Below are 14,739 nucleotides of genomic sequence, written 5' to 3'. Positions count from 1 at the left end.
CCCACTGGTTACGGCGGCCTTGGGGCCGGCTTTGAGGGAATGTTGCCACCGGAATATTAACCAGCAGCACATCCCAAAGGGTGCAGTGTGAACCAGCAGCGCATAGCCAAGATGCAACTCAATGTCAGAGCCAAAATGGAGACTTCAGACCATCGGGACAAGGGGTCTAGAGCAGCCGGGAGCACAGCTACTGCTGGGTTACTCTGGAACAGATCCTTCTGGCAGATGGAGAAAAGTGCAGGGAGAAGCAATTCAAGCTTTCAAGGAGCAGAATGAATGGGATGACAAAGAAATGGCAGATTGAAGCCAAGAACTTCATGCACTGAGCATCAAGATGCCCAATGCCCCAACTGTCAGCACCTGCAGTACCACGCCTACACCGGCAGGACCACTTAATTGAGGATCTCCAAGCAGACCCCACCACGCCGGGCTGCTCCCTGCACTACCCTGCACACAGAAAGTGCCTTGCTCACGTTCAGTCTGCCCTGGGTGAAAACATGGAACACCAGGCCCAAGAGCAGACGAAGCCAATGAAAGAGGCCGTGTGGGCAGTCAGGAAATTCAACAATAAAAGATGCAAAATGAGCTTCGGAGAGAGTGCACTGTGGGGGAAGTACAGTCCTTGCTGGGCTGCAGGAGAGGAGCAGCACAGGATCCTGCTGGTTCTTCACACCATTCCACTCTGTAATTTTTATGATCCTGGGATCCCAGGTACTCAGCAATGCTGCATCTGCTTAGAAGCCTAAGTATACAGATCTTTCTTTAAAAAGCATATTTGTTGGCTAAATATGTAAACCTTGAGGAAGAATAGTTATGAAGAAAATCAATTTTATGTATATTCATTAATTATTTTCCTCCACTAGTAACACAAGTTACCACTAGTAACACAAGGTATTAAAACAAGAATGACTGTGCATAGCTCCTATTCTGGAAGTGAGACAGAGATGAGGGCAGCAAAGGCAGGCTCTGCAGAGGCAGTTTTAGCAGCAGCACAGCCCATGTGCAACAGCAGGCTGCAGCCAAGAGCACTTCCAGCAGGCTGGGTGTAAGACATGGCCTGGCTGAATGTAAGACACAGTCTTCAAACAGCCCAAAGGATGGAGTGCTCAGACATCTTTTGATACGAGATGAATAGCTTGTGGCTGGCTGGTAACTCGGCCCAGCCTCTAGGTCACAGGGAAAGCTCCATGCAAACTGCCAAGAGCTTGGACAGCCACAGCAAGACCTTCATCCAGCAGTTCGCCCTTGCCCCACTATTCAGCTGTAATCTTTAGGGCAGAGTTCAGAACAGGTCATATCCTATCCTCTCCATGAATGCTCCAGTACTGCCCTCGCTCCTGCTCCCCGAGGCTGGGAACACGTGGCACTGTTTTCAGGGAGGATGACAGCAGATGCTCACTAATCCCTGCCTTGCATGCAGAACACTCCACTCTGCTTTAGGTTTCATTAAGACAAACTTTAAAAAGAAAGGAGAAGGGGGAGAGGGGTCACAGGAGGGCTCTGACTCCTCTCCAGCTGTCTCTGTGATGGCTTACAAGCCCTTGGAAGCTTCTGGAGAAGGGTAAAACACACTGATCAGGAAGGGAAATCCCAGATTATTTCTTAACAAAGCAAAGAAAGCTTCATAAAGGGGTTAGCGAAAGTCTGTCTGGAGCACGAGGCAGAGCAGAGCAGCTCATGGTTTATTAGCACCTCATGCTGCAGGCTGCTTCCTGAACCACTCATTACTCCTTTTGCTATTTTTGCTTAACAATACTTAGCACTCCAGGAAGGTGAACTGATGCTGTCCAAGAAAGATGACTGAGAATACGTCCTAGGTGACACCTCTCCTATTGGCTACACACCTCATTGTGTAACATGGGTTTCCAAAGAAGCCAGGGAGCTTCTCCATCAAACATGGCTAAACATAGCGTCCCCAGCATCCCTGTGCCTCATGAAAACCCTCATCTCTACCCATGAAAAGGGCGCAGTGAGCACAGCACTCAGCCCAGTGGATCGGTGCTGGCAGCCAGGGGTTGTTTGAAGCAGTGGTCCAGCACCCTGGGGTCAGTGATGTGATGGAGAGCTGTGTCTGCCAAGAACATGAGCCAAATGTTCAAAGGACTTTTTGAAAAACAAACACATGCTCACAGAAAACACAGCAAGATCTCTAAGCAACAGAAGGAACTTTATAGGATACTGACAATAAAGCTCTTTGCAATCTGGTGTCAAGTTTATTTTAAGAAGTGCTGTTGCTCTGCACTGTTGCTGTGACCCCAGGGCCTAAATGAATCAGCATCACTGATCCATGTTTCCCAGGCTCTGAAGTTGGGTCTCCTAACCTGACAAAGTCTACATGCATACGTGGACTTCAAATGGAGAGGCTGCTACTCACATGCCTAAACTGAAGCAGGAGCCTGTGGCTGTGAGCTGGGGCACCAGGCACCTGATCAAGTGCTGCTTTTGTTGCTGAGGTCTGCTTTGCTGTTGCCAGTCCTGATTCAATTGATTTAGTCAATTTCATTTCTCTTTAAGCAATTAATCCTGTGGGGTCACTAAATTGCCAAAAAAGAAGTTACTCAGAAGCGTGTAAAGTGAATGAGGAGCTGGATACAAAACCGGGCAGTGCTTCCCTGCAAAGACACCACGGGACACGGGCACATTTTTCTGAGAAGACCCTGCTGATGTAATCTCCAGGAGCTGAGCTGTCTGCAGGGCTGGACATCCCACTGCAGGTTTCAGTCCTGCTCCCTGCGGTCAGAAGCCCCACCTGGAGGTGGAAGGAAGAATGTGTTTTCTAGTCGTAGCTGCTGCATCAGCTGTGCTTCTGATAGAGGTTGACACAGACACAGCCATCGGTGCCAACAGCCCAGGAAGGTCAGGGCATCCTGCTCACAACAGAAGGCAGGTACACCCACAATAATAGGTAATAGGTCTGTGGGATCTGTAGCTCTCAAACTCTGTAACAACATACTGCTTTCAGACAGCCTGAAAATGAGGCCCAGCAGCCCAATGGCCCAGGTCAGAAGCAGCCTCTGCTGCCCCGCTGCCCAACCATGGGAGCAGCCAGAAGATGCTGAGGCTGCTCCTGCCTCCACTGCAGCCATCTGTAGCTGATGTAACAGTGCATGGGAATGCAGAGGGAGACAGAGGAACACCAGATGTCATTTGAGATACAACCAGCTAAGCCAGTCACGAGGGGCCTCTTGGTAACACCTACCATGCCATCGTCCTCATCTCGTGGGGAGTAGGTGAGTGTACTGGAGGAAGATGGAGTCCGACGATGCTGCTTAAAAGTATTGGTTCCATCAGCTTTAAGGCAAATGAGAAGGGGGAAAAAAAAGCTGTTTAGTAACATTTCTAAGCTACGGGTTTCTGCAGCCGTGAGTGCTCCTTGGAAAAATGAAAAGAGTAGGGACTCCCCTATGCCAGTTCCTGACCTGAACACATCAGCACACACAGTAATCCTGATCTCTGACAGCTTGCGGAAGTGCAACAACCCTTTGAAGGTAGCTTGCCCAACAAACAGCATAGATAATTTCCTCCCAGGCCTATAGGTTAAAAGTGCTAACAAAAGGAAACCTTCCACTCCCACAACTATCAGCCACCTATCAACAATCACTTAGATCTAGGGAGGTTTGGACACTTCTTGTAGCACAACAGAAACATGCTATGCTAAATGAGAGGTTTGTGTAAGGATAGTATTACTGACTGACACTAAATTGTGAATGTAAATGCTCAGGAGTCCAAAATGATCTAGAGTTTACACATGTAACCCAAACATTTCCTCCAGGCAGGTCATTAATTTCCTTATCTAAATCAGTGCCAAGTGCCAGTTTCTTATCTTTACTAAAGTAAGGATATTTTTATCCCAAAGTGAAACCAGATCTCTTCCACATTCATGCTGCGTGTCAGAGCTCAGACTCCTCACTTGCTGGGCTTTGAAGAACAAAGCAGAAGAATTTTAAATGAGCAGGTACATTCACACCCCCTCCTGTCTGAGCTAAAAATGACCACAGGGGTTTTACCAAAGTGTCCAGAATGACAAACAGAAAAAGAGTGAAGATCAGAATTTTCAGCCCTGGTAACAATTGAATGAGAAGTCACATGGATAAATAAGATTTGAAACTAAGCTTTGTATCAGATCCTGTTGTATTATCCTAATTTCAGCAAGATCTTCCCAGTGGTTCTCTAATTTCTGCTCATGCTCATTCCATCACGCCTGGTGAGCAGATGTTGTGATTAAGTAACACTTGGGCTGTGTAATACTAAAAACAGTACTCTGGCACCTGCCTGCAATGAACACACAGTGACTGTCCCAACAGCTCTGTGAGCTGGAGAACAACAACAAGTAGAAGCCTGGTAGGATTCATGCCCAGTGCTCTGGGGAGAAGCCCCACACATGAGATGCACTCACCCTTTGTGATAGTCGTCACAGCAGAGTATGCCGGCCCAAAAGTTGTTTCCATTCTTGTCTGAAATATAGACAGAAGGAATGGCAGTGTGTATCAGTGCAGCACAGCCTGAATTCTTACTACTTCTCCTGAATTGGTGACTATATATGAATATAGCCTGCATGCATCCTTAAGTTTCATTTGTGGATACTGTGATTTCTCAGGGGGGAAAGTATCAAATTTTCCACCATTGTCATCATTTTCTCAAAAGAAAGGATGAGAACATGAGAAGCAGCCCCAGCCCCTGCCCAGTGCTCACGGCACCCACACTTACCCCGTTAGTGTTTTCTGAAGTAGTGATGCTTGGTGTGCCACTGGAGAAACGATTGAAGCGAGCGTTCTTGTTTGAGCTCATAATCCAGACCAGCACTTGTTAGTCATGGGAAGTTTGCTCTGTGGAAGAAAAAAGACAAAGAGAGAGAGTTAGGTTCGTTGTACATCTCCCAGGCTCAGGGAACACTTTCCTCTAGTATTAAGTCCAATTATTTACCTAAACTCACATAAGCTGGGCTTTTCAGCAGCAAGTGGCAAGGTTAAAGTTGGGCCCCTTCAAACCACTCCTGGGAGAAGCAGTCAGCATTTTCCAAAAACCCAGCATTTTTTTTAATTTTCTCTACGAAGAGAAAATCTCTACGAAAGAAACCTTACTTCAATTAACACATCTGTGATTGCAGATCTCACTCAGTTCCTGCTCAGAAACAGCCCACAGACCATCACCCAGAGAGAGAAATCCCCTCCCTCAGAAGGCAGCAGAGGGGCTCACTGCTCTTCTTCAGTTGTTTACCAGGTTCAAGTTTGCAAAGTCAAAGTATTGCACAATAATAATCTGGGGAAGCACATGGATTTTGCTTTCTTTAACCTCTGCTGGAACGTGATGCTGGCTTGAGGGCTCTAAAAGAACTTTAGAGAGGGGGTGCTGAAGCTGCTCCCCCAGGAAGAAGCTCCACACTGCCATCCTAAGGAGATGCTGTTGCCCAGGACAGAAGTTCCCATTGTGGGCTCAGCACAGCAGGGGGCTCTTCTCCTTGGCTGCCCCTTCATTCTCGTGGCTGGAAGTCACTGCTGGCACTCACAGCCTGTCCCAGTCCACACAGTGCTCCAGGAATAAGCTGCTCAGGAAAAATCCTGATTAAAGATCCCTTTTTATCCAAGGTACAGTTAAATCTTGGTGTTCTCCCTGCCAGCCACAGAGTCCAAGGGCTAAGCAGGCAGACCAGACAGACAACAGTAGTGAGAACTGACTGGCTAGATCCAGTTGACTAAAGCACAGCCCAAATCCGTTTTTTCGCTGGTGCTTGGCTCTCATCTTGCAAGCACCATGGGCTGCAGCCGGGCAGGGCAGTGGTTCTGGTCCTGTTCCTCGCAGGAACATCTGCCTGCAGCCTGCTGCTGGGTTGGGGCTGCTCCCCATGCAGCTGCTCCTGCTGCAGGCTCACAGGGAGGCAAGGCGACTTGGCTCCTCTTAGCAAAGGATCTTCTCTTAGGGTGACACATTCCAAATCTCCAAGCATTCATAACGGTGTGTGATCACCTCTTTCATAGATGGGGAAACTCAAGGTGTGACGTGACCACGCAGTGCACCTAGGATCCAGGACTGGTGCAGAGCTCCTTCAGTCACAGCCCAAGAGCCTCAGCTTTGCATGTGTCCTATGCTCACATTTTAAACTCTGCAAACACAACGCTGGAGACGTCCCCAGCCCCTGCCCAACTGCTCTGCTGCCTGGCACAGCACACTGTGTCCTGCATGGGACAGCATCCACAGAGATCACTGCCCCTGGAGCTAAACTCTTGGGAAAAGCTACAGGCTGAAAAAAAAATTAGAAAAACAAACCAAAACCCAACCCAAAGTGACAAACAAAAACCCCCAAACCACCCCCAGGACTATCTTAAAAACACAGATCTGAATAATGTTTTCCAAACACTGTGAAGCTCTGTCCTGGCTGCCTGCAAATGCCAGATCCCTTAGGAAATGCTAAGCAGAGCTGCTGATGTCCAAGAACAGCAGGAACGAAGCAGGACCACGCTGCTGCATGGTGCAGATCGAGGAGCTGCCTCCCAGCTGCAGTGCAGCTCCAACAGCTCCAAACTGCCTGCAGCAGGGGCATTCGGGGGCACCTCTCCAGTAAAATGTACATTCCCCTGCTCCAAAGCCCACCTAGAGGAATGCAAGATCCCACTTCAGCAGATTGTGGATAAATCCAAAGCAAGGAAGGGAGCACGGGTTGGAACACAGGGATTTTCCACTGCTTGCTCATACCCCAAACCCTGCAGCATGGCCAAGCAAACTACCTGTGAGCAGCAGGAGGTAACCTGCTCTGCACCTCCTCTGAATAGAAACCAGGGGAATGCAAGCAATGGAAAAAACATCAAGTGGAATATTTGCTAACGTGCATAACATCAGCTACCATAAAAACAGCCGATCTCAGCCCAAATCTCTGCAACCAACGAATACAGGAGTGACTTCAACAGAGCAGACACGTCTGCAGAGCAGCCTGCCGTTGCACTCTGTCACAAGGCACTGAAAAAGGCCTTTGTCAGATGATATCAAAGAACTTAAAAGGAAGAGGAAAAGAGATGGTATTCTTGATGTTAATAGCAGCTTCCTGAAGCACTTACAAAAATCCCCTCCAGATCTCTGCACCTTGGCTTAGCAGCTGGAACTGTCGCATCTGAGCAGAACCACGTCCAGAGGAGATGCTGACAACCACACAGTGAAAGCCTGTGTTACAGAAGACATGCACTCTGTGACCTAGAAGGAGTAACTGAGATTTACCAGCAATCACAGAACCCTTTGGGTTCCAAGCCTTTCTTAGATGACCAAATACAAAGGAGCTGCAGAAATCCCAGGCATCTCCAGCAGCATCACAGAGCAGCAGGTTGGCAGTGCTCACATGGGACACAGCATCCTGATGTTCCATCCCAGGACTCTGCAGGGTCTGCTCATGGCTGACAGCAAAAGAGCAGCCACAGCAAGAGGGCAAACTCCATTCCCTCCTGTGCAGGAAGAACTGCAGGAAGTCCTTGGGTGTCCAAGTAGCACAGCCCTGCACAGACCCAGCCTGTGACCCAGGCTCTCTGTGCATGGAGTGGTGTTTATTTTTGACAGTAAAAAGGGGGGGGGGGGGGGGGGGTGGAAATCTCCCTTGGAAAAAAGGATGTTGTGGGAACCCGTTATTCACTGAATCACATGGCTGATAGCAACCAGATGCAAAGTAGGGGAAGGGCTAGCTTTCAGCATTTGCACAACACAGGGATCAACGCAGGCTTGAGACTCAAGGAGAAGAAGGAGACTCAAGGAGAAGAAAAGCCCTAAATTTCCTTGTTTTGTAATCCAGACAAGGAAAAACCCAACCAGCAGTAGCTGCAGACAGCTGGGAAAGGCAGCACTCCTCCCCACCGTAGAGCCCAGAAAGGCAGCAGCAGAGCCATTCTCTGCTGGCTGTTTCTTGCTGCTGCCCCAGCACTGCATCTGAATGAGGGAGGGCCCTGCTGAGGGGTTGCTGCCCATAGGAGGGGGCTGGCACCTCCTGTTGCAGGGCATCACAGAGAGCTCACCCAGCGGTTCCCAGTGCTCAGAAGAAGATCCTTACAGCCATCCTTAAGAACAAGGCCAAGGCTCCGAGGGGACACACGGCACAAGTAGGGATGGCAGAGGGCACATCCTCCACAAATACCATGTAATCTGCCCAGCCTTGATCCTGCAGCCACTCCTGTTGTGGGCAGGGCACTGTGGGCACAGTGGCAGCACTGGACTTTGTGCCCACAAAGCTCAGGCGTATGCCCTGTGTCTGCTCTCTTCTTCCTTCTTCCTCCCTCCGTTCACTGAAGCTGTCTCTGAAGCTATTCACCCACAGCAGGGCTGGCAAAACCACCCACAGGGCTGCTCTCTGGCAGGTGAGCCACGGTGTGCTGCTGAAGGCAGGCGTGGGGCTACCCCACAAACAGGGAATGGGCTGCACTAATGTGCATTTCCTTATTTCACAGCCCATGTACTCACAGTAAAAGACAAGTTTCTGTTCCTCTACTACACCGCAGCCAGAACAGGAAGGGTTACACATCCTTTAGGGGATTGGTACATCACTGGGGAAATACTATTACAAAAGCTGAAGTGAGCTAAGTTGCTCCAGGAGCCCAGCTCAGCAGGACATGGAGCACCACCCCACAGAAGGTGGGTGCTGAGAGCAGGGGACTCAGACCTCTCCTTGCAGGTCTGGTTTGGGCAGGCTCTGTCTACCTTGTTCTGCACTAATGAGGTGTTCTCATTGTTTTCCAGCTGTGAACTGATTCTCAGTGGTCCACAGCAGCCTGAAAGGGGAGGGCTGGGTACAAAGCATGCATGAAGCATGGCTCATGAGCTCAGAACCCAGCTTTTCTGCACCCCACAAGCACAGCGCAGTCACTGGCCTTCTTGCTCAGTGTCTCTGGCAGAAATAGCACTCCTTCATAAGTGCTTGTGAAATTCAGCAACAGCATTTAAAGAGCACTGTGATGATGACAACAACGAGTATCTAGTCTGACCTGTAGGACACGGGCCTGGAGAGCACAGGTGAGCTACACATCACTCAGACACATCTCACAGGGCAGTCGCAGCATGGGAAGGAGAGGGTGCAGCTCCTCGGGTGCTCCTCAGGTGATCTCTTTGCTCAGGAATGGAAATCATTTTGTATTAAGCATTCTTCTCTTCCGTAAGGTTAATGATTCTTTGGGATGGACAGGCTGGTTGCAATACTTGACGCCAAAACCTGAAGCAGGAACTTTCAAATATGGGGTCCCTAAGAAGCACTGCTGAGTAAGCTTCACTCAACATGGTCATCTACAGAATAAGTAGTGAAATCTCCAAGTGTGCAGGTTATACAAACTCTCCTGTGCTGATTAAGATTTACAAAGTCAGGAAACCTGGGAATAAACCAAACTCGGGCCTGTTATTCCCCTAGCCTTCTGTCACAGTGTGCCCAGTGAACTTAGCAGGAGGCTGATCTAACGCAGGCAATAGGAAGCATTCCTTCACCCCGCTAACAGGGAACACCAGTGCCTGCTGCTGCTGCACACTGTGGAGAAATGCAGTAATGACAGGTTCAGAAAGGACTGGACTCAGTAATGTGCAACAGGTCTATAAATGGATATGGAAGGATGCATCGAGGACATGCCTCCTCACATTCCTAATCCATCTGCTCTGAACGCTCAGAAATCGTGAGGCAAATGGATGGTAGAAAAGGGTCGGGCTCACGTGCTCCCCGCTGACAGCCTTCATTTGCAAGGCAGCTGCACAGAGTTGCAGCTGAGCACAGAGCTGTGGGCACCTCCTGCACCCCTGGGGTCACCTGTACACGGCCAGCCATGTGTGCTGAGATGTGCGTCAGTGCCAGAAGATCAAACGTGAAATGAAGCTCAGTCCTACCAACAGAGCGTGGCCCTTCCAGCTGGTGGTTCCTTGCTTCTGCGGAACAGAAAGGCTTTTCATTGTGCACGAGTCTTTTCGTTGCTTTTAAAAGCCCTACAAACTTTTCTGAGCTGAAGTGAGACCAGAGCTGTACAGCACTGTCATCAAGAAAAATAAATGTGACATTTTTAATTGCTGCTGCTTTTACCAGTGCTTCATTTTACAGCGGAGCTGAGAGGGCACATCCAGCAGTGTGACAGAAGCACAGCTGTTTGAACACTGCCACTCCTTTCTGCAAATACAGTTCAGAAAAGGAAATACTTTTGCAGTAAATGTTCTTCTCTTCCACAAGGTTAATGAGCCCTTGGGACAGACTGGCTCTTTGCAATACTTGACACTAAAACCTAAAGCAGTAACTTTCAAATGTGGCTGTAACAGGATCACAAGTGACTGCTCTGGCGGAACAAAGCATCTCATTTTCCCCAAAACACTACAATTGAGTTAGAACAGAGGCCAACGTTCAATGCTGTTTCCATGTCACAAAAGCCATACTTCCATTTTAGGAAGCATCCACCTTCCACACCATTTCCCTTGCACATGAGGCTGCAGACAAAGTTTGGCAGTGCCTGGCCCTGGTTGGTGCTGGTTGAGTGCTTGCACATCGCTGCTGGCTTGGCTGGAATGGACACGAGCAGAGCTCTCATACCTGGCCCTTATACACAGTGAGCCTCAACACTGGCCCTAAAACTACAGTGCTGCATAGTTGTGATTTTTCCCTTATTCTCACTTAAAGAACAAAAATCCAATAGATAGAAGGGCTCCAGTTCCTTCACGATCCTGGGAGCCACTGGAAATGGCAAAGGGCTCCCACAAGAAATGCACAATAAAACTTGTAAACAGCACTGGTCAGGCCCAGAGCTCTCTACAAACCTAGACAACCCAGTGAAGGGAATAAGGAATTCCCCCATCACACACAATTCACACAGAGGAACTCTATGGCATACCAGGTAAGTAGCAAAGCCCAGGCCACGGAGCACTCCTGCCAATGCCCTGTCTTGGCAGGACTGCACATGAGAAAGGAAAGCCTATGCCTGGAAGGCTTCAGTGAGCAGCGCAGGAGCAGCAGGAGGTTGCAAAGCAACCCTCTCCAGCAGCTCCTGACCGCCTTGCTCACCTCTCAACTCTGTCAGCACTGTGCAGGTGGCTGAGGCCAGGTTAGTTTGTGCTTCAACAGGGCTGCAATGGAGAAAAAAAGAAAGTAACCTGGCCAGGTTAAAGTCACAAGAAACCTGAGCCTGTCATCAGTACTCAAAATGCACCAAGTATCACACTTCCTTTCCCCAAACATCTTCCAAAGCTTTGAAACTCGATGACGTGCTCCTGTTTGCCTTCTGGGTACAATCAGAGCACTTTGAAGACCCATCTGAAATACATCAGCTTCTTCCCAAATAAAAGGTTCCAGTAAATTTCAGTCATCTGTGCCCTTTTGGGGTTTTTTTTTGCACAGTTTTCCACTGAGAACAAGCTAGAGAGCCCAATCCAAAGCAGCTAACACTGCCAGCGACTGTTAACCAGCAACCCAGAAACTGTCGTGCTTTACAGGCAGCATGTGAGCTGAGTGATGTCCTGCCCTTAGATAAACAAGCACTGAATCTTTGATTCCTGAAGCAATCAATAGAGATCGACACTTCAGTTGTGGCACAGCTACTGAGCACTGAAGCACCGAGCATTGAGCTTCAGTGTCCTACACCATGCTAGGAAGGCTGTGTTTAAATTACCCCAGCGGACAGTCAGCAGCCGCATGCCTGAGCTGTGGGATCCGGCTGACAAGCACACTGTGCTGCCTTGCTGCTCCCACACCGTGCTGTGCCCACACCACCCCGCAGGACTCACCCCTGGCAGCCCCGGCGCAGCGGGACCTGGCGACACGCCACCATGATCCAGTTCCTGAGCTGCAGGCAGGCTTCCTTCGGTCAGAATGCCTCTTCCGCTATCTGCGTGTGTGTATGTGTGTATTGCTCCCCAGTGATGTAAACAGAAAGGCATGCGGAGCAGTGGGCGACATGTAAATTCGGCTGGAAAATCCCACAGCTCAGCCAATCCTCGTGCTGCCCCGCGCTGCTCACAGACCAGAGAGGTTAAGAGAGAACAACCTGAGCACGCACTGCTTTATGCCTCCAACGTGAGAAATCCGCAGGAAAAGGATCATCCACCATTCCCGCTGAAGGGAGTTTGAGTGTCTCGCCCTCTTTAGGTAGTTCCCAAACTGTTCGTAGTACTGAATATTGAGCAGCCCAACAAAGAGTGATGCAGTCTGTGCTCGCAGAGGTGCTTCAGGGAAAACCAGTTAACTAAGTTAACTCATTAGCATAGAAAGCAAGAGCATTCCCTTGCTGGAGAGTGGGGCCTTCAGTAAGGAGCAGCACATACCCCTGAGGACGGGGGTCCATGGCACAACAGCCTCCTGCAGGCAGCTGCTATGTCCCCAGTCAGTTTCAGGCAGGGGGACACGGCCAGCACAGAACTCACTGCCCATGGTGAGGGAGTGCACCGGGCATAAAACAGGGTGGGAAGAGGTCTGACAGCCTGAGCGTGTCCACATTACTCAAGTATTTGGTTAGCGAAACCAGGATTTGCTCTCAAGTGCCTTCTTCCTGCCACAGCTGGACTTGGCTTCAGATAAGCGCCAATCAGGGCTATAACATGCCTTGGGATCAGCCGACGCTCAGCCCATGAGGTGACTGCTGAACACCACCCAACTCCAGCCACAACCGTACAACGTCAGGAACTCAGGACCAACCCACTCAGAGCTCTCTGTGCTGCCACGGCCAAACTTACCCTGTGTTTTCACAACCCCACCTGGGACAGAAACAATCAGGGGCACCCCAGGACTCAGGGAGCCTGCAGGGCACTAAGCAGTGCCCAGATCCTACAGCTTCCTGCCTGACCCTTGGAAAACCCCCAAACTCTTTGATTTCCTCTCGCCAGGCATGCAATGAGGACAGTACTTTCTTTTGTCTTTGAACTCATGGTCAGTACACATCAGCACAGCACAGCACAGCAGCATTTGGGGGTGCCTCAAGCACTAGTGCTTGCAAGAGCAGAAAGCAGCAATGTACAGTAGCAGTGATAAAAGGATGCACACAGAACAGCCTACGGGAGAGCCTGAGCTGTGAGGTTATGCAGCCAGAGCACCGTAGCGTCCAGGCCTGGGTGAGAGCTGATGCCTCTCTGGCTGTTACCCCCACACAGTGCACATCCCCTGATCTGCTCCTCTCCTCACACAGCTCCTGGAGCCACCGTGCAAGCAACCAACCCCGACACTGCCTTCCTCCCTCTGTCAGGGCTCCCGCGGCCATCTCTGACACACCGTGACCAAACGGATCGCTGCGGCTGTCAGCAGGAACCATTGGGAGGAACGCTCACGGCCAACATGCAACAGCTGCTTCACAGGAGCTCGCTGCTCAGGGCAGACTGCAATACCTCGCCGGGGGGAAACTACACAGGGAGGCAAAATCAGCCTGCTGGGGTAGGAGCGAAGCATTGGCCCCCACTGCCAGGTGTGAGGCAGAGCTGCCCAGAACGGCTCCCCCCGAGGGCAGCGCAGCACTCAGCCCCGGCCTGCCGCCTCCAGCCCACACCCCGCTCTCGTACCACGGCTCTCCCCGCGTTCCTCGGCCCCAGCAGAGCCTGAGCCGCTGTCTCTGACAGAACAGGACAGCCACGGGTCTGGAAGGCGCCCACACCTCCATGCAATGTAAGGAATCGCTCGGGAGCGGTGACAGAAATCCACTCCTCCACGTCCCACACTGCGTGAGGGGCCCGCAGTCCCCGGCCCGGCCCGGCCCAGCTCTTCCCGGCGCTCCCGCAGCTCCGCGCCGGCCCCGCTCGGCTGGGGGCTCCCCCAGCGGTACCTGGCAGCGGCGGCGGCCGAAGCGCCGGTACCCGATCCCGGCACATCGCGGCCCCAGGCCTCCCTCTCGCTCGTCTAGCGGCTCAGCTGCCGCCCGGGCCAGAAGAGCGGCGCTCTGCGCTCCTCGGGACTTGTAGTCCTTCCCGTCCGCTCCTCACCGCGCCGCTGAGACGCTGGGACTACAATTCCCAGCAGCCCTTTCGGCAGAGCGTTGATTGGCGCTCCTACAGTCACTCTCCACTACAATCACTGTTACTACTGGCTTCTCCCGACGCCCTGCGGGAGCCAATCGGGAGACAGCAGACCACGCCTCGGGCCACACTGCGCCGCGCGGCGCCATTGGAGAGAGGAAAAGCGTCGACCAATAAGCGCTGGTAGAGGAGGGACGGCGATCACCTCAGCTGCTCAGGATTGGCTGAGTCCACAGGCAGCCTGACCAATAGCGGCGGTGGGGTATGTATAAATTCCACAGCGAGAGTACACTGCGGCCTTTCCAGGCGCGAGGTGAGTGTGAGCGGTTGGGAACTGATGGCGGGCACTGTGAGGCAGGGCGAGCCGGGGATGATTTCTGCCTTTCTGACACCTCGTCTGAGGGCGGCGGGCGGCCGTGGCCACTGCTGACGCGCTACGGCTGAGGCTCGCGGCCCCGCGCTGGGGCTGGGCCGGGCGGTGCGGCTCGCTCTTACCGCGCTGCCTTCTCTCCTCAGGACCTGTCGGGAACTGAATCTCAGCGGCGTGAGGGGCAGCGAGAGCCAGGGGGTGCTCCCCTGAGGGCCCGGCACGCTTCCCCGGCTCCTCGCGAGCTCCGGGCTGGGTACGCGTGGCGGTGGTAGGGGATGGAGGGCTGAGCGCGGCGCTGTGCGGCCCGCACCGCTTGGCGGCCTCCGTGTCTCCCCTGGGGCCGCCGTACCGGGCTGACCTCACAGCTTACGGATTCAATAAAGTTTTCTGACTCGAACTTCTGCTTCCGTCCCTTCTGTGCGTCGCACGAGAAACCACAGACCGGCTCGGAC

General features: G+C 51.7%; 1 protein-coding gene and 1 long non-coding RNA gene across 8 annotated transcripts in view; one reads left to right on the top strand and one right to left on the bottom strand.

The window, feature by feature from the left end:
- TRAF7 (TNF receptor associated factor 7) overlaps positions 1-13,838 on the bottom strand; it is a 28,647-nt gene extending 14,809 nt beyond the window's left edge. For 2 of the 7 annotated variants that reach the window (XM_015294204.4, XM_025155097.3), the window contains exons 1-4: positions 11,707-13,838; positions 4,708-4,826; positions 4,397-4,454; positions 3,200-3,291 (exon numbers count right to left, since the gene is read on the bottom strand). In XM_015294204.4, the coding sequence (XP_015149690.1) occupies positions 3,200-3,291; positions 4,397-4,454; positions 4,708-4,788 (231 nt within the window). In that variant the 5' untranslated portion in view covers positions 4,789-4,826; positions 11,707-13,838. Of the gene's footprint in view, positions 1-2,374; positions 2,750-3,199; positions 3,292-4,396; positions 4,455-4,707; positions 4,827-7,988 lie in introns of those variants that run through there. The other 5 variants (NM_001012528.3, XM_015294205.4, XM_040647377.2 and 2 more) reach the window with 3 other exon arrangements.
- LOC124417205 lies at positions 13,729-14,684 on the top strand. Its single transcript, XR_006931512.1, has 2 exons — positions 13,729-14,230; positions 14,434-14,684. It is a non-coding gene; the product is annotated as an uncharacterized LOC124417205 (long non-coding RNA).
- Positions 14,685-14,739: the final 55 nt, after the last annotated feature.

This window comes from Gallus gallus, chromosome 14 (genome assembly GCF_016699485.2).
Source record: "Gallus gallus isolate bGalGal1 chromosome 14, bGalGal1.mat.broiler.GRCg7b, whole genome shotgun sequence".
Taxonomy (NCBI): Eukaryota; Metazoa; Chordata; class Aves; order Galliformes; family Phasianidae; genus Gallus; species Gallus gallus.
Note: the sequence above shows the minus strand (reverse complement) of the source record. Positions and strands in the feature narration are given on the sequence as shown.